General features: G+C 46.8%; 1 protein-coding gene across 1 annotated transcript in view; it reads left to right on the top strand.

Moving 5' to 3' along the window:
* Positions 1-27: 27 nt before the first annotated feature.
* Slc1a1 (solute carrier family 1 member 1) overlaps positions 28-18,407 on the top strand; it is an 80,398-nt gene continuing 62,018 nt past the window's right edge. The window contains exon 1 of the mRNA XM_032891770.1: positions 28-293. Within this exon, the coding sequence (XP_032747661.1) occupies positions 203-293 (91 nt within the window). The 5' untranslated portion in view covers positions 28-202. The remainder of the gene's footprint in view (positions 294-18,407) is intronic.

Below are 18,407 nucleotides of genomic sequence, written 5' to 3' on the forward strand. Positions count from 1 at the left end.
GGCCTCGCTGGTTGGCCTGGTCGCTGCAGCGAACGGCGGCGGGAGGAGCCGGGCGCGCCCGCCACGCAAAACCACGGTGCTCGGTCCCCAGCGGCAGTGGCAGCTCTGACAGCGGCCCGTGCGCTGTGATTCCACGGTGCCCTGCATCCCTCATCCCACATCCGCCGCGCTCCCCGATTCCTCACAAACGCCGGTGCCCATCATGGGGAAGCCCACGAGCTCGGGATGCGACTGGCGCCGCTTCCTGCGGAATCACTGGCTGCTGCTCTCCACCGTGGCCGCCGTGGTACTGGGTGAGTCGCGCGCGGGGGCACTAGGCGCGTGCCCGGGCCAGGCCGCGTGCGGGACCGGGTGGGCTCGGCGTGGCGCGCGCTGCCTGCGTTCTCCGGCACTGGGCCCCCAAGCTCAGGATCAACCCTTCACGCGGGGGAGAACAGTGTTCTTAGCCCAACCCTCACAACCCCCCCTCCATTCTGGTGCTCCGCGAGCTGCTGTCTCTGCTTTTTCCAAAATGATCAGAGGGGCTTGAAAGGTGGACAAGGGGTCCTTTGGAAACGAGCGGGGTTAAGCGGGGTTTAATTTGATCTTCATCCTTAACTGTTCCCACCATACGCGCACACCACCACCGTCACCATTACCTTCGTGCCCGACCGCGACTGTGTGAATTACTGTTCTCCGTCGGATTTAAAGAGACATCTGGGCCTGCGGGATGGTGGAGACCTTGGGAATGTTGGAGCAGGGGATAGGTATCTTCTTGTAGGATACCTCTCTAATCAGATAGATCACGCCTGATTTCTGAGCCAGCAGTTGTGGCTCACTGAGGCTACAGGGAACCAGCGCTAAGAGAACCCAGCCCCCTTCTTCCTCCGGGACTACCTGCTCACCACATTTTTCTACTAAAATATAAGCTGCTTTTATTTGTTTTCACACTCGCGTGTATTTAAGTGGCCCATGCCTGCCATACCGCTGGGCCGGGACTAGGTAGATGTCTGGGCCATTGCTCAGAGGTTTGAGTTTCTTATGTTTAGAATCTCGTTTTCTGGCCAGGTTGTCTCGGTAACTTGAACTCACTCCACAGTGTACTGTAGGGTGGGGACCCTGCGGGTCTTCACACCTCCGGTGGTGGGGTTGTCCAGCGGGTGAGAGCAGGTGCACCTTGAGGGAAAGTGGATTCCCAGGCAGGCTCCACCCTCTGTCTGGAAATTGCAGCTGCCTCTGCTGGAATGTGAAGAGGGGCAGCCCCTTCTCTACCCTTGGGCGTTGCACCTTGCTCTTGGGAAATACTTGGTGTTGTCTGCTCCCCTCCAAGGTCGTCTCCGCCAAAAATAAAATCTCTTCGGAAGTTAATGGAGTCCTTGGTGTCCTATGGGGTCCCCCAGAACCTTAGGCGAAGGGAAGTCAGGCTTCTAGTAAATATGTAACATCCTGAATGGTATTAACAGAGGACGTTTGTGGGAGGGAAGGAGTGCAAAAGAACCCACTAGTGTTCACTTTCCCCAGTGCCAAGTGGTTTAGGGCATTTGGGGGAAGGTTAATCATGCACCACATGTAAATAACAGCTCTTACCAAGAGAGTGGATGGATTGGAAGACATGGACTTGTTTGTTTTCCCTATGATGAATACAGAATTTATTTTTAAATCTGTTTTGAGAGCCCTGGAGGTGACCAAAGCTTGTGGGTCCTTCCCAGTTCTGTGTGTCTGCAGCCCTAGGCACTGCAGAGGTCCTGCTTGGTCACCAAGTGCTTCCTTCCCACCAGCAGCTGGCATGGGTATTGGTGCCCCACAGTACACATACCTGTTCACCAGAGCCTGCTCCGGAAAGGAAGCCTAGCGGTTACTCACTGGCTCTTGGACCGCTTGCATAAGCAACATCCTCACGTCAAGGAAGGCTTTCCTCTTATTTTGCAGGCATGGCCTGTGGTCTCATGGCCTGTGGTCTCAGGTGGACCTCCTTCCCTGGATTCAGTGCCGGTGAGCCACAGAAACTCGATTCTGGTATTTAGTTTAAGCCATAAATTCACCATTTAAAATTGTAAGTGCCCTGCTGAGGTCGTACCAGTCAGTCCCTTGCTCCTCAGGAGGAGCGTGGGACAGACTCCGGCATGTTGCCATCTGGTATGAGAGGTCTCCTGCTTAGAATACCACCAGGGTGCTCAAGCAGGCACTTGCTGGGGTCCTCCTCTTTGCCACTCCGAGAACCTTTGCTCTGAGTGAAAACTCCTACCTACCTTTGCTCAGACTACACTGGCTAGCCTGTTTAACAAGCAATGAAATCCCAACCACTTGTCCTAGGTATCCGTTAGCCCTTTCTAGGTTGGGAATGGTCAGTTTTTCTACAACTGCTATAATTGATTGAGCGAAATTACCAGAGCTCTCACATTGACTCTTTTGGGAGTCAATGTAGACATTTAAAAAAAAAACAACAAACCAACAACAAAAAATGTTAAATGCAGTTAGTTCCTTAGTGAAATCTTCTGACTCTATCTATGGAAAAATAAGTCAGCAGCTATGACTATGTAAAATGTTTTGGTTAGTGAAACTAAAAGCAAAGTCCTCACCCCCACCACACACATACACCGGCAAGGTGGTACAAGCCTGTATGTAAAGTAGGAAGATCAGGAGTTCAAGGTCAGTCTCAACTACATAGTGAGTTTGAGGCTAGCCTGAGCTATATGAGACTGTTTCAGAAAACTGAGTGTGTGTGTGTGTGTGTGTGTGTGTGTGTGTGTGTGTGTGTGTTTGCTTAAAGCCTCTGAGTTTATAGCTTTTGAGGGAAAGTACAATGAAAGCTCACTTTCATTAGATGTGTGGTGTTCACTTGGATTTAATGGCCAAGGAGATGCTTTGAGATAAACCTTTAACAAATCCTTATTCACCCGGTTAGAATTAAATAGGTGATTGTCTTTGATAATTTCTGTGAAACTCTACGAAATTCTGAGAATGGTATTTTAATTGGGTTCACTGTAACTCTGGTAGACGTTCCCCGATCCCACAGTACAAGAGAATAAGCACGGTGCCTGGTCAGGAGCCCTGGACGGAGTCCGGGTGCTGCTCTCTAGACAGACACATTACTTAGTCTCCAGGACCCTCAGTTCCTTCTTCTTAAAAACTTCAGACATTCGTGACCAGAGTTGATTAGGATAATGTGGAAATACCCAGTTTGTGGCTGGCATACAATAGGCATCCAGTAAATGCTACATTGGAGAAAGTGTGACTTTAAATAGGAGAAAATGAATATTTTATTTTGGATTTACATCTCTGTTCTGCCTCCTGTCCAGTCTATAATTCGAAGTTTATAGTGACTCAAGGGTTTTGACGGCAAGCTTCGTTATCAAAACTAACACCAGGCTCTGTAATATCTCCACGTTTAGAAGAGAGAACAGGAAGAGCTGATGACTTTGTTTTATATCCCACGGACTAATTCCCAACTCATTCAACAGGCATAAAGTCAGTAGGAAGAAATGCTGTTTTCTTAGTGGGAATTATGTCCAGGGAGAATTCCTCTGTGTGAGAATTCAGCCATGAAAATACTGAAGGTTACAGAATCGGGGAGATTCCTGTGGATTCCTCACAACAGGAAGTAGCATCTCCCTCTAGGCTTTCAGTGGAGAAATCTACAATGGCCAACTTGGAGACTCTCAGAAAAAGGCCACAGATGCTACCATGGAGCTATCAAATTTGTTCACCGTAATGCAGTTTCTACGAAGCTCTGAGGAAGCTTCCTCTACTGTAGAAACTCTAAGCTAATTCCTCCAGGTTCGGAGTAACGCTCTTACCCAGTCTGTCATCTCTTGCCTTGGTTGGCTCTGGGTGTGCCTGACAGTGGTCATTTGGAGGTGGCTTTTGCTTTTTGTTGTTCCATTTTCTGGCAATTCTTTGACACCCCTGAGGACAGCTCACTGTCCTCACTGGCCTTGGTACAGCAGGATTTAAAAGTATACCTGTCGGGGTTGGGGATTTAGCTCAGTGATAGAGCTCTTGCCTAGCAAGCGCAAGGCCCTGGGTTCGGTCCCCAGCTCCGAAAAAAAGAAAAAAGAAGAAGAAGAAGAAGGAGGAGGAGGAGGAGGAGGAGGAGGAGGAGAAGAAGAAGAAGAAGAAAAGAGTATACCTGTCTGTCATGGTGGTACATGCCTTTAATCCTAGCACTTAGGAGGCAGAGGCAGGTGGTGCTCTGTGAGGACAGCCTGGTCTACATAGTGAGTTTGAGGCCAAGTAGGGAACGAGTTGCACAGATATCTGGGGCATCCTGACTCCTTGCATGCATAGCAGGATGGGGTGGGGTGGGCTACAAGGTCAAGATAGAAATGAGAACAGGACAGGAGGACAGGTTGAGCCAGGTTCATGTCCAAGCAAGAAAAAAAGATGGCCTCATCCAGGGGCCTGCCTCAGGCAGCCTGCCTGGGAAGTAGAAGGGAATGAGGGCCATCTAGTTAATCCACTACGGCCTGGTGGAGTTTGGTCCAAGTGAGAACTGACTGTCTCTAGCAGGATCAGATATCCAGAAGGAGATACAAAGTGGAGATGCTGAGGTGAAAGAGCCTCCAGGGTTCTTTGAGTGAAGTTAGGCAGCAGCAGCCGCGAGCAGTGGACAAGTGAGTCTGGAGACAGTTGTGAGTAGGGTGGAGTACTGGGTAGATCACGTCGGACTCAGGAAGAGATTAAAACCTTGGAGACAAATGAGTCCGTTTGAACAGGGAGAAGAAAAGAGCCAGAGCTGAGGAGTGCAGAGAGAGGAGGCTGACCAGAAACCAGAAGAGTTAAGAACCAAACCGTGGTAGGCAGTAGGCCAGGACACTCAGCAGTGTTGAGAGTGGAGGAGGGCAGGCAGACTCATCTCACGAGACTTTCTTTGGAAGCACTGGGGTGAGAAAGGGATGGGAGATAGTGGGGATTCGTGTTAGAGCCAGAGAGCAATGTCTTGTTTTATTTGATTTGTGGGGTTTTGCGTCTGCTTTAACTCCAAAAGAAGCAAACTTTTCCTTTTCTAAGATTTATTTCATGTATGTTAGTTAAGTACTCTGTCGCTGTCTTCAGACACACCAGGAGAGGGCATCGGGTGCCCATTACAGATGGTTGTGAGCCACCGTGTGGTTGCTGGGGATTGAACTCAGGACCTCTGGGAGAGCTCTCAGTATTCTTAACCACTGAGCCATCTCTCCAGCCCCAAAAGAAGCAATCTTAAAAGTAGAGATGAGAGACGGAGAGTGAGAGAGGGAAGGTGGGGGGGGGGGAGGGGAGAATATGTAACTGTGAAGAGAAAATGCACTTGAATTATGCTGGGTTGGACAAGGTCTATGAGAGCTGGATGCTTGCCCACAGGGTAGAGGGACCTGGGGAGGACTTGCCCCAAGCAGGGTCCAGAGTTGTGTGTTTGCTTTCCCTCTGGATCTGCCGTTTCTGGTGGCAGAGCCTGGCTGGCTCTCTCTCTTCTTCAGATCCTGGGCTAATTTGGGTCATGCCGTAGTGGTTGCTGTTTGTAGGGTCCAGAGACCAAGGACTAGTTTAGTTAGACATGGACCTGTCCGTTTGGAGGCCACCACTGAAGCCTCTGCTATGGGTAGCATTGAGACAGCTGTCAAAGTGACCTTGCTCAGCAGCAGAGCAGATCATTTGGGGCCTTAAAATAGCCTATAGCTGCTGCTCCTCGAGGAAGGAGAGGCCATCGCTGTAGCAGGGCATCCTGAATCTTCCACCGTCTACATCCGCAGCCTCATTCTTCAGCCTGTAATTCTGTCCACCTTCCTTTGGGTAATGCTCCTTCCGAGAGATACAGAGCAAAGCACCCTCCTGCCCGTTTTGCCTTCGATAAGATCAAAGGCTTAATGTCACTTACAGACACACTCTCTCCTTAGTGCTACGTGTGCTCCGACCCATTTCACCGCTCCAGCAAGCATATTTCCAGGAAAGATCAAGGGCAGAGCTTTGCCTCCGATCCAGGCAGGTCGGCTGGGCGGACTCTGTTGCTGTCGCCTATACTTTCCCACACAGACAGAGCCCGTACCCGCTACGTACTTGTTACTGTCTTCTGACTTTTCTTCCTCCCCACAGGTCCTGATGGAGGATTCTGTGCCACCCCTCTCTGTCTGCGTCCACAGCACCGTCCCACTGATTTGCAGGCTCTGTACATTAATTGAATTTTTTGTTGAGTCATTTATGAACCACAGATACGTGTGTAAGGGTATTGGGATTGGCAGACACGATCCTTGTTAAATGAATAAATGAGCACAAAGTTTACACCAGGTTCCATTTCTTCCAATAAACTCTTTTCTGCCCCTTCAATCCCCTTTCAGCTATAAATGTAACTCAGTTTAACTCATAATTAGTCTGCATATACATCAGGCTTCAACGGTGGCCTCCAGACGGACAGGTCCATGTCTAATAACTAGACGTGTCCTTGGTCTCTGGACTCTGCAAACAGCATCTACTACAGCATGATCCAAATTAGCTCAGGAACTGGAGAGAGAGCCAACCAGGCTCTGTCACCAGAAATGGCAGATCCAGGGGGAAAGCAAACACACAACTCTTATCTTTCTTAAAACTAGATGCACGCCTGTGGAAGCTGTTCCCATACTACCTCGAAGGTACCCCAAAACGAAATGAGACCATGAAATAATGCAACTGACACTTTAAAATCCACATAAAAATATGTCTGATATACTTTCAGGACCTTTGGTTCATGTTGGGAGTGGGGGGAACACGGTTTATATTAACTAAACAGAGCAAAGAGATTCCATTCACACACTAACTCATTTATAGGTAGTAGGTTGTCTTCCCTGGTGCCTGCTGAGAAAGAATTAGAAGTTCTGAGGTTGATTGTTGATGTCTGCCAAGGACTTAAAAGCTGGACACAGGTGGGCTACATCCTTGTCCCTGGGTTAGAAAATCTCTGAGGATCCTTCTAGTTTTAAGAACCTTCAGCTCCAAGACATGTAGCCACCCCTCGGTTCCCTGCTAGGAGTCAGAGGAACTCCTGTGTATGGCGCTAAGTTTGTCCTGGGGAGTAGTACAGGTAGATGAAATGACACTGATGTCTCATCAACTATTCTGTGACTTAGAGACAGTGATATTAATATGTGATTATCACCAGGGGGATGTTCCATGTCGGTGTCAGATGATCCCAGCAGTATTCAGGTCTACTAAACACATGCATCTAGCCTTGACATATCTCTACTTTAAAATGTTCCCGAAACACAGACTATGCCAACTCACAAAATAAAAATATTATCTGATCTTTCTTTAAAGTGCTAGGAATAACTTAGTTCTGCAAAATCACTCATTTCTGTGACATACCGTAGATAATTTGATGTAAGAAAATCAAAAGAGGCATAATCTCTCCTATGCAATAAAGGATTTATACTTTTTTAAGGATTTGAGTTTGTAATGAAGACTAGAACCCCTTCTCTTTATCTGTTCCCAGAAACTGGAGAAAACAAAATTGCTGGTTTAGAAGTGTATTTTAGTTGTAATAGTATATTTAATCCAGAGCTCCCCAAGGATAAAGAGTTAGGAAATAATGATTATTAAAATAGACTTTGTGTCATTTTCTGGAAGCTTTGAGGTTGGTAGGATAGCGGTTTCATCTGTCTCGTTGACTTTGTAGACAGCTAAGTACATATACACGCACTGTGAAGAGCACATGAAGTAAGTTTATGTTTTCCCTTCCTGGGAATCTACCTATCTAGCATCTGTCCCCATCTATCCTCAAGATCTGCTCACGTAGGGACCCAAGAGTTTTGATCTAAGTTCCACGTATTGAAAAGCTGAAACTGGAAACTTGGGCTTTAGACTTCAAACTGCCCCCATAAGACAGAAGGGGAAAGGCTCTACCCCACCCTTCCTACAAAGCCAGCTCCCTAATGCTAAACCAGAAAACACAAGAAACTACAAACCAGTTTCCCTGATGAACATAAATACAAATCCAGGGGGTTGGGTCTTGAAAACCAGATTCAAGAACGTAATAAGATCATACACCATAAGCACATTGACTTCATCCTGAGGATTAGAGATTGTCTGACATGTGCAGAATTAATGCATGTAATAGTGCATAAATACTTAAGGACAGAAATTACGTGATCATTTAAATTGATGCAGAAAAAAACCTCCGATAAACTTCAGCATCCCTTCGTAATAAAAACCTTGAAGAAACTAGCAGAAAAGGAACATCCACCAGTATAATCAAGGCTATCACAACTAACTGGTATCCAGCGTTATACAAAACAGAGGGAAATGGGCATTTGCTTTAAATCTGCAAAGGGACAAGGATGCCAGCTCTCTCTACTCATTCCATTTAGCATTCAATCTAATCTAGAGCAATCAGACAAGAGGACGGAATAAAGGTAACAGACGTGAAATGAAGTCACACTTTCATACGTACAGATGATGAGATCCTACAACTAAAACACCCTAGAGACCCCCAGAAATGCTAAGAAACACTTTGACCAAAGAGGGATAGTACAAAAGTCAGGCTTAGATAAACAGCAACAAAAACCAGTAGCTTCTCTGTATTCTAATAGTGAGGTTGGTAAGAACTCGGAAGGAATCCCATTCACCACAGCTTCTTTAAAAACCTAAGAAACACCTCACCAAAGAGGTGAAAGATCTCTTCAATGAAGATGGAAAGACCTTCCATGCATATAGACTAAAATGATTAATACTATGAAAATGACTATGTTACCAAAAGCAATCTACAGATTCTACACACATATGTATCTTTTTAATCTTTTTTACTTCATTAATTTAGTTATTTATTCATCTTTACCGCCTCATTGTAATCCCCCTTCCTTCTCTCCACCCAATTCTATCGTTCCAAATCCCTCTCCCCATCACCCCCTTCCCTTCTCAGAGAAGGGGAAGCCCCCCCCTTGGGTACCACACTGCCCTGGGATATCCAGTCCCAGCAGGACTAAGCCCATCCTCTCCCACTGAGGCACAACAAGGCAGTCCAGTTAGTGGAAGGGAGTCCAATGGCAGGCCTCAGAATCAGAGACAGTCCCTGCTCCTCTTGTTAGGGGACCCATATGAAGACCAAGCTGCACATCTGCTACAAATGTGTAGGGGCCCCGATCCAGTCCCTGTATGCTCTTTGGTGGTTCAGTCTCTGTGAGCCCCATGTGTTCAGTTAGTTGGTCTTCTTGCCTTGTCCTTGACCCTCCCGCCCACTCCTATCCCCCACTCCTCCATAAGACTCCCCCAGCTCTGCCTGATGCTTGGCCGTGGGTCTGCATCTGTTTCCATCTGCTGTTGAATGGAGCCTCTCAGGAGACAGTTATGCTAGGCTCCTGTCTGCAAGCATAGCAGAGTGTCCTTAATAACGTCAGGGGTTGGTTCTTCCTCAAGGGTGGGTCTCAAGTTGGGGCAGCCATTGGTTGGCCATTCCCTCAGTCTCTGCCCCATCTTTATCCCTGCACATCTTGTAGGCAGGACAAAGTGTGGGTTGAAGGTTTTGTGGGTGGGTTGATGACTCCACTGGGAGCCCTGCCTGGTTACAGGATGTGGCCACTTCAGTCTTTATATCTCCCCACTGGTAGGAGACTCAGCTAGGGTCACCTCCTTCAACTCCCTGTAGCCTCCCCCATCCCAGGCTTCCAGTTAGCCCCAGAGTTGCCCCCCACCGATTTCCATTCCTATTTCCAGTCCAAACTTGATGGCTGTCTTTGAGAATGCTTCGAGTGTAAAATGCTAACAGTTGACATATATTAAATATCTTGTTAAATGCTGTTTAAGTGAAAACACAGTGGTTTGTTGTTGTTGTTGTTGTTGTTTTTAACTTAACACAAGTATAGAATCAAAGTTACCCACCTTTCAAAATTTTGAGCACTAGGCATAATAAACAGAAGAAGCTCTAAGTGAGAACACGTTATAGAAAATTCTGTGTGTTAATTCAGTGTATGCTGATACTCAAAGAATAGGTAAGGTAGACAAGAAGTCTAGGAAGACGCAAGAGTTGGATTAGGAATGAACTATGGAGAGAGACAGAGACAGACAGAGAGAGAGAAAGAGAGGAGAGAGAGAGAGAGAGAGAGAGAGAGAGAGAGAGAGAGAGAGAGACAAAGAGACAGAGAGACAGAGAGAGAGAGACAGAGAAAGACAGAGAGAGAGAGAGAGAGAGAGAGAGAGAGAGAGAGAGAGAGAGAGAGAGAGAGCACACTCCAGCTCGTACTGATAAAGTGTTCCATATTAATTACTTATGAGAAACTGTGATTACCTTTGACAGAGCTGAGACTGAAAATAGCTGTCCTGGAGAGTAGCAACATGCTGGCTGGGTGCCAGAGAAGCAGCGTTTGCCTAAGGAGCCGCAGATCTTCCCAGTGTCACTGGAGACCTAGGGCCATTTCCACTGTGGGGATTCAAGCACTTAGAAGGAAATGTACTCATTAGAGGTGTCGTTTAACTCCCTGCAGTGGTGTCTGTTAAAGAAGAAGCAAATGCTTGTGTTTTGCATGTTGAAAGTGCATCGAATAGGAGACAGCACCGGAGACAGTCACCGTGAACCCACCATTCCCTTCAGTGCTGTGTGTAGCCAGGCGCGTAGCCACAGAAGGAGTGCGCTCACTTCAGCTGGCTGAGGGAACAGTGCAACAGAGAGTGCTCTGTTGTCATGAGCACCCTTAACAGTGACACCTCTGTTGTTGGAAAGGAAGTGTTTCTGTGACTCACTTCTTTCCAGAAATGCATTCCCCATTGACTCAGAGAGTACCTGCCCACTCACTGCCTTTCCCCCTCGGATTAGATCTATCCTTCTCCAGACACTCCTGCACAGCCCAGAAGGACTGGACCGCTGTCCCAGCTGACGGATGCTTCATGCAGCTTGTGCTCCACCCAGCCCCTTTGAGAATAGTGTGCCTTGTTTCACCAGAACCACCACTGAGGAATAAGCTCCTCCATTGGTCTTCTCCTTAGCCTGAGGCCATGGCTCCCGGGCCCCTTCTTACTCCCAGAGTCCCCAGGTTCAGGGGCGTGACAGTGCTCATGACAGAGCTCTATGCCTCCAGGAAGGGTCTTGACACCAGTTTTTTGTTTGTTTGTTTGTTTTTGTGATAGTGGCCTGTATGTTGGGGATAAAATGATGCCCTTGAGAGCAGTGCTAGAAAACCACCTCAGAGATGACCCACAGCGTGTTCTTATAACCGTGCTGGGAGAATCATCTGGGCTCAATGTTCAGGTGCTTAAAACTACGGCATGCATTCCATCGAGGGGGAAGTCCTCAGGGGAGAGAGCTTAGGTGAGTCGAATTATTTTTCTACTACTGTGCTACTGCTTGGAAGTTATGTAGTTACTTATAATTCAGCAGAGCTCTAAGCCAACCACGACCAAAGGTCCTCTCACCTGAAATAGCCCGACCTACTGCTCTCCCTCCTCCTTGAAAATGCACCGATTTTGCTCAGTTTTTATGCGTGTCTTGTACACTTATTTTCTGGGCTGCTTGGCCACCCTGTTGGTTTCAGGTAAGATACCTACAGCTGTGAGACTTTCAGAGGCTTCTCCCTTGAGAAGCTCTAGTCTGTGGCCGACCAAACCGATACTAATATTTACTGGTTAGTACATTGAGGGGGCATCCAGTTTGTGACAAGGAAATGGGAACTCTTACGCCTTGAGTCCTGGGATTATGAACAATGGTGAGATTTGCACCCGGGACTGTCTGATTCATTAGCCATTAAGCAGGATTTCTCCCCTCTTAGGAGATGCTAATGTGCCTAAGTGGAACTTCCAGACATTGTTACTATTGTATTACTGTGCATTACTCTTACTGTTACTGCTACTATTACATTACGATTACTATTACACTATTATTTTCTTACAAAGGAGGTAAAGGCCCTTGAATTTCCTTTTGGTTTATGGCTGCTCTGTCTCTGGTCTCTATTTTGCCCTTCAGTTTGGAATATTCCACACTGCGTAGTACTACATAAGCTCACGGTTCTAAGTTAGACCTTAGATGGTTTAGCCAGTACCCGCTTCCTTGGGGTGGGTTGTACTTCGCAGCGCTGTTACCCAGATGTTTCATCTACCACCATCCTGCCTACCAATGTTGGCTCTGGAGCCTGTTTCTGTCAGTCAGAGGCCTTCTCCCTTCCTTATATATACCCTTATAGCCACTAATGTATATCCGCAACCGATCAGCATTCACAGCATCAATTCCTAACCTACCCTGTGGCAGATGTCACTGATTGAAGACGGCACCTTTTACTTGGATACTTTTAAACCATGTTCCAGGCAGCCACTGTAAATCAAACAGAATTGGCATATGGGATGAAAAGTGTGGTCCGTGGCTAGGAAAATCAATTCCTTTAGCAGCCAACGATGAAAGCAATTTAAATTGAACAAGAATGGACTTTACGGGCAAGAGATGCAGAGACAGATATCTGTGGTTTATTGCCGCAGTCTGTCGGTAGCAATATGGGTACAAGTGTCACAGGCACAAGCCTGGGTAAGATAGGGCTGGAAGATGCTCCAACATTCCTTGGCTTGGAAAAAGAACTGGAAATGGGGGGAGGGCGGGCCTTAGCAGGGTCACTGCTGCGATGGCTGCGAGCAGGTGGGGCAGGGTTTGTGTGTAATATCTGCAATATCAGGACAGATGGAAGTTTAAGATCAGAGTCTGGGACCTTTATTCTCTCATATCTGATTTTCAAATCGTGTGAGACTGCTCTGTAGCTGTCCTATTCTGTTCTCAGGTGCTGTCACCAAGAGAAATCCAAAACTAGGTAACAGAAAAAGTGTATTGAGCCAAAAACTCTGGAAACTGAAAAGTCCAAGTGTACAGGGTCATGAAGCGCATGTCAGCTTGTGGTAGAAAAGCAGGAAAAGCAGATGTATCTGAGAGAAATGAAAGAGAGCAGTGGTTCTCAGCTTGTGGGTTGAGACCACCTTGGGGGCTCAAACAACCTTCTCATGGGGGGGTCACCTAAGACCATCAGCACATCAGATATTTATACTACAATTAATAACAGTAGCAAAAACAGTTATGAAGGGGTTGGGGATTTAGCTCAGTGGTAGAGCGCTTGCCGGAAGCGCAAGGCCCTGGGTTCGATCCCCAGCTCCGTAAAAAAAAAACCAAAAAAAAAAAAAAAAAAAAAAACAAACAAAAAATAGTTATGAAGTAGCAATGAAAATAATTTTGTGGTCGGGAGTCAGCACAACATGACGAACTATATGAAGGGTTGTAGCGTTGGGAAGATTGAGGACCACTGAAACAAAGGGAATGACCTCTGAGCATAAAAGGCTGTCCCTGCAGTAATAGATGAGCTAAGAGAGTGAGAATCCACATAGGGAGAAAGAGGTTAATCTTCGTTTAGTGACCTAATCACTCTTTATAGACCTCTTCTCCCAACACTATCACCATACCTGAGTTTCAGACAGACCTTGTCCAGCCCTTAGCAGCAGACACTGTATCATTTCTCACCTCCGTCCACTGAGGAGATAGGAATGCTGTCTTTGATAAGCACGCTATTCAGATGACTGGTAGTCTTACATCTGCTTCCTAAGAGACACCCAAAAATATTTTTGGTGCATTGCAAAACCTTTCCTTATCAATGAGTAAAACGTGTAAGCTCTTATTGACTCTATCCCATTGGTCCTTTATCACCACCAAATGGGTAATAAAGCCTCAGCTCTAGTTTTCTAGGTCTGAATTTGAAGGTCCAAGAAAAAAAAAAAGCCAGATTATTAACAGCTCTACAGTCACTGTGGCAAGAGCTCAACGTGATCCTGAGTAGTCTGCAGCACTGTTTCAAGGATTCCGGGGCCATGGTGGCACTCAGTAATGGTGATGCCTGTCTTACGGTGGGATTGGGAATCATGGTGTCAAGATAAGGGCTTGTCAGTGTGACACACACACTCTCTCTCTCTCTCTCTCTCTCTCTCTCTCTCTCTCTCTCTCTCTCTCTCGGAGGGGAAAGGGGAGGGGGAGGTAGAGAAATGAAGTCAGAGCAAGAAGCAGTCTGGTCTCTGGAGAACAGTGGATTATTTCTCTGACTCCCAATAATTGGCTTTCAACTTAGGGCTGGAGCAGCTGCTGAATCATAGAGACTTTTAAAGAGTGACAAGGTTTAGCTGCTCCTGCTACACCTTAGACTGAATTTACTTCTAGGTTCCCCTCCTCCAGGAATCCTTCCTCTTCTTGTCCTCGTCTGCTGTCTCACATTCTGGTGATAGCTTCCATGATAATAGGCAAATTGTCCCGTCCGTGCTTCACGTTACAGACGATTTAAGCAAACTGTTAGTCGGAGCACTAGACTTAGTCATTGAAGCAGTGGTTCTCAGCCTGTGGGTCACATGTCCTGCATATCAGATATTTACATTACAATCAATAACTAGCAAAATTACAGCTATAAAGTAGTAACAAATAATTGTATGGTTGTGGGTCACCAGGACAAGAGGAATGGTGTTAAAGGGTTGTAGCGTTAGGAAGGCTGAGGGTCACCGTGAAGAGACTCTGAAGAGGAAACACGACAGCCTGGCTCCATCTCTGCTTTCTCCATGGATTTCTTTCTGGGTTTTGTTTCTTAGTTTGTTTTGTTTATTCGTTTGTTTGTTTTTGAGGAGGGGAAGCTGTATTTTTAAGATAGGGTCTCACTCTGTAGCCTCGATTGTCTTAGAGCTCACGGTGCAGTCCAGGATGACTTCGAACTCACAGAAATCTGCCTGTCTCTGCCTCACAGTTCTGGGATTTAAAACACATACAGCCACTCCTGATGGATCTGTTTCTTCTACCTGGAGAATTCCTGAAATGTCACTAGGCTGCAGAGAAAATGAATCCTTGGGAGTGATGGAGTTTGGAGACGTAATGCCAGTTCAGGAACTTCAGACCCTGCAAAGTGTGTCGAGTTTCCTCAGGAACGTTGTTACAGTGAACATTAATATTTTCCAGGAATCTTCAGTTTGCTTGTGTTTCACATTGTTTAGAGTGGTCCTGATTATTAGGTCTGGTGGTTCTTTTTAACCCCTTAAGTCAGTAGCCACATGACTGACTACACCCCACGTCTGGAACTCTTAGATTCACTTTGGTCCTGCTCAGGGCCCTCTGTACTAAGGAAACAGGTTGACAGGTCACCATTTAAACTGGCCTGTCTGTGCTATATTATGCCAGTAAGGATTATGGGGTATTTACAGAAAGATTCTTCATCCCTGTTCAGCCTTTGAACGGGGGAGGGAGAGGAGGGACCTCCTTCTTGACTTTAGGAAATACTACAAATGCTTAAAGTACGTCTTAACTCACTTGAAAACAAAGGTTTCTGGGCTCCTGGTGGGAGTGGAAAAGACTAGAACTCCAGCCTCACACAGGAGTGTGAGTATACAGTTGGCCAGCTGGCTGCTCAGATCCACAACATCATGGAGAGCAGAGTTCAAAGTGGCACAAGTTTGTGAGCAGAGCTAAGAGCAGGCTGAGGAATGTTAGGGAGCCCCAGATACCTAGACTCAGACTGAAATCCTTCAGAGAGGGGAATCCCAGAATGGTGACAGCTCCAGGAAGTCCAGGCTGACTGGTCACTCGCTCTCCCTGAAGCTAGTCCTCCTAAGTAAACTCTCCAGTAGGAGACTGGAGTTAGGTTTTATTTACAGGCAGAGAGAAGGCTTAGTAAGATTATGTAATGAGCCGAGGTGTTTTTACAGCAGTTGTGAAATGAACTGCTGTAGACGAGGTCTCCTGTTAGTTACACTTGAGGAAAAGTTGCGCACCTCTAGCAGAGGACTCCAGAGCCTTATGAGTGTGACTAGAGACTAAATGTATGCTGAATAGAGAAGAGAATGAAATATGGCCACAAGGTAGATGAAAGAAGGTATTTTATCAGAATGTCGACACCACATTGTTAGGCTTACCCTTGAGATGAGCAAAACAGGCCACTCTAAGAAGGGAATAGAATAGAGTCAACATCAGCCAGGAAATGTGCAAGTTTGGAATCCATGGTTCAGGTCATGGATAAATCTCCTAGGAACCAAGCAAGCCATGCACTTGTAGCACTGATATGCTTGCATGGGAGAGGGAGAACCATTCACCACAAGCCAGGCCTCTGAGCCAGTCTGGAGACTGGATTGCTATTAGTTCACACACACACACACACACACACACACACACACACACACACACACACACACACACACACACACCCGCCAATTCCAGATTCACTTGAATACAGGAGACTCTCTGGGGACTCCAGAAACTTGGAAGGAAGAAGCCTCCAAGTGTAGGAATCAGACCCTGAACTTCGTGCCCCCAGCATCAAAGTCATAGCCAGGGGCAAACCAACCCATGAGTCATGATTACCATGCAGGTCACATTTAAGAGACACTTCTGAGTATGACGGTCATGGGAAAATGGGAAATGGGAGATGAAGAATTTGTACCCATGCCTATTCCTGTGGCCCAGAGTTGATCTAATGGCCTCTTCTTGCTTTCCTTTTGTCATGATGGGGTTCGATGAGCACAAGGTGAATGAAGAAGTGGCTGCCTGGGTAACCACATTAAGAAACCATTGTAAAGGGGTTGGGGATTTAGCTCAGTGGTAGAGCGCTTGTCTAGGAAGCGCAAGGCCCTGGGTTCGGTCCCCAGCTCCGAAAAAAAAAAAAAGAAAAAAAAAAAAAAAAAACCATTGTAAAATTATAAGACGTCCTGGTTAAGTTCAGTGTAGCAGATGGCAGAGACCTACAGTGTATGAAGTTCAATGCTGGGTGGTGAAGTACAGGCCTGGGCACACAGTGCTTCGGCCTCCAGTTTGGGACAGAGAAACAGAGACTGTTCAGGGGTAACTGATGCAAATAGGACTCAGTTGAGACTCTGCAGCTCAGGGACAGGTCTGGGACGGGCTTCATGGAGAAGGTGGCAGTTTAAGTAAAAATGGGAAGATGCTGTTAGGCCACAAGAGGATTAAAGGTTTTCCAAGGAGGAGTGTCTTGGTGAACAAGGGTTGGAAGCAGGTCAGTGAAGAGCCTCTTTAAGAAACGGCCGGGAGTTTGTGGTGAGTGGAAATGTGTAGAGAGAGGTTGGAGAGACAGGAGGACTGCATCAGTTGGCAAGAAGCTGATGTCATGTTTATTCAGGTTCCGCCAGACAGCATCCCATCACAGGGTTACTATAGAGTTAGACATGGTTAAGGAAACTAGGAAGGTATGGGAGGGCTCAGGGACCAACGGCCGTGGCAGGCTATAATCTCCCTGGGACCTGAGTGGGCAGTGGTAACCATTGTCTTAGATAGGCTGAGGCTATGGCAGAGGGACCACCAAATGACAAGGCTTTTACAGTCCTCAGGAAATAAAGCTGCTGCCAGAACCCTGGCGTAGAAGGAAAGAAAGGAGAAAATAAATACTAATTCCTGATCCCACTATAAGGTCTACAGCTTGTATGGCTCCTTGACTAATCCAGCCAAACCCGAGGGCAAGGAACCATGCCTGACTTCACTGGCCATCACACAGGGCAGGACAAAGAGCTGCAGAGAGAGAGAGAGAGAGAGAGAGAGAGAGAGAGAGAGAGAGAGAGAGAGAGAGAGAGAGAGGAGAGGCAGAGTGAGTCTGTAAGGCAAGTAAGTGGAGACCAAGCCATACAGAAGCAAGAGGCAGCAATCACCACACGGAAGCATTTGTCAGGAAACTATTCTCGAAAAGAAATAAGCATTGAAAAGAAATGTCCAGGAGTTGGGCCAGGAAGTTATTTCCATAATACTGGTGATAATTAGTGCCTCTCCCTAATGGCCATTGTAAGGGGTGAGTTAATAATGGCTTCCACAGCAATGTGGCTCAATACCAACATGGCCACTTTCCTTCCCTTGACCTGCCCCACATACCTCTTGGCCCCATATCTAAAAGGCCTTCCACCCACATCACCAGGTCTCTTTATTGCAACTAGGGCATATGTTTGGGCAAAGGAGTTATTCAGAGCACCCAAGACACCGAGTAATTTAGGACTCTTAATTGGAAGTGCCAGGAAATCCAGCTAGAACAGGTTTATGTCAATGAGAGACTTTTTGGCTCTTATAACTTAGGCATCCAAAAGTGTAGCTCCTAGTTTCAGGTGTAGCTGTACCCAGGACTCAAACCATCCAGGGACACGGCTGGACCTGTTCTTTCCTTACTCGTCACCCGGGCATCTGAATTCCTGTGTCGTTTTCGGTGAGCACAAGGTTTCCCTGGTTATCAAGCTATCCCAACATTCAGTGCTTTCTTTTCCTACTTCCGCACAAGGAAGAGAAAGATGCTGGTCCCTGTAGGTTCAAACAACACACGTGAGGCTCTCCCGAGGCTCCCTCAACCGTAATGAGGTCTTAGATTCGTTCCTCAACTAAGCCTTGACATAAAAGGAATATGAGGATTTGCTTGGCCAGACTGAGTCACTCCTCCATCCTGCCCTCTTCCCCAGATTTCTCCAGTAGTTGTGAGGCTGCACCTGGAACTGATGGGGAGTTAGGAGGTGTCTGTTAT

The sequence above is a fragment of the Rattus rattus genome, chromosome 2 (assembly GCF_011064425.1).
Source record: "Rattus rattus isolate New Zealand chromosome 2, Rrattus_CSIRO_v1, whole genome shotgun sequence".
Taxonomy (NCBI): Eukaryota; Metazoa; Chordata; class Mammalia; order Rodentia; family Muridae; genus Rattus; species Rattus rattus.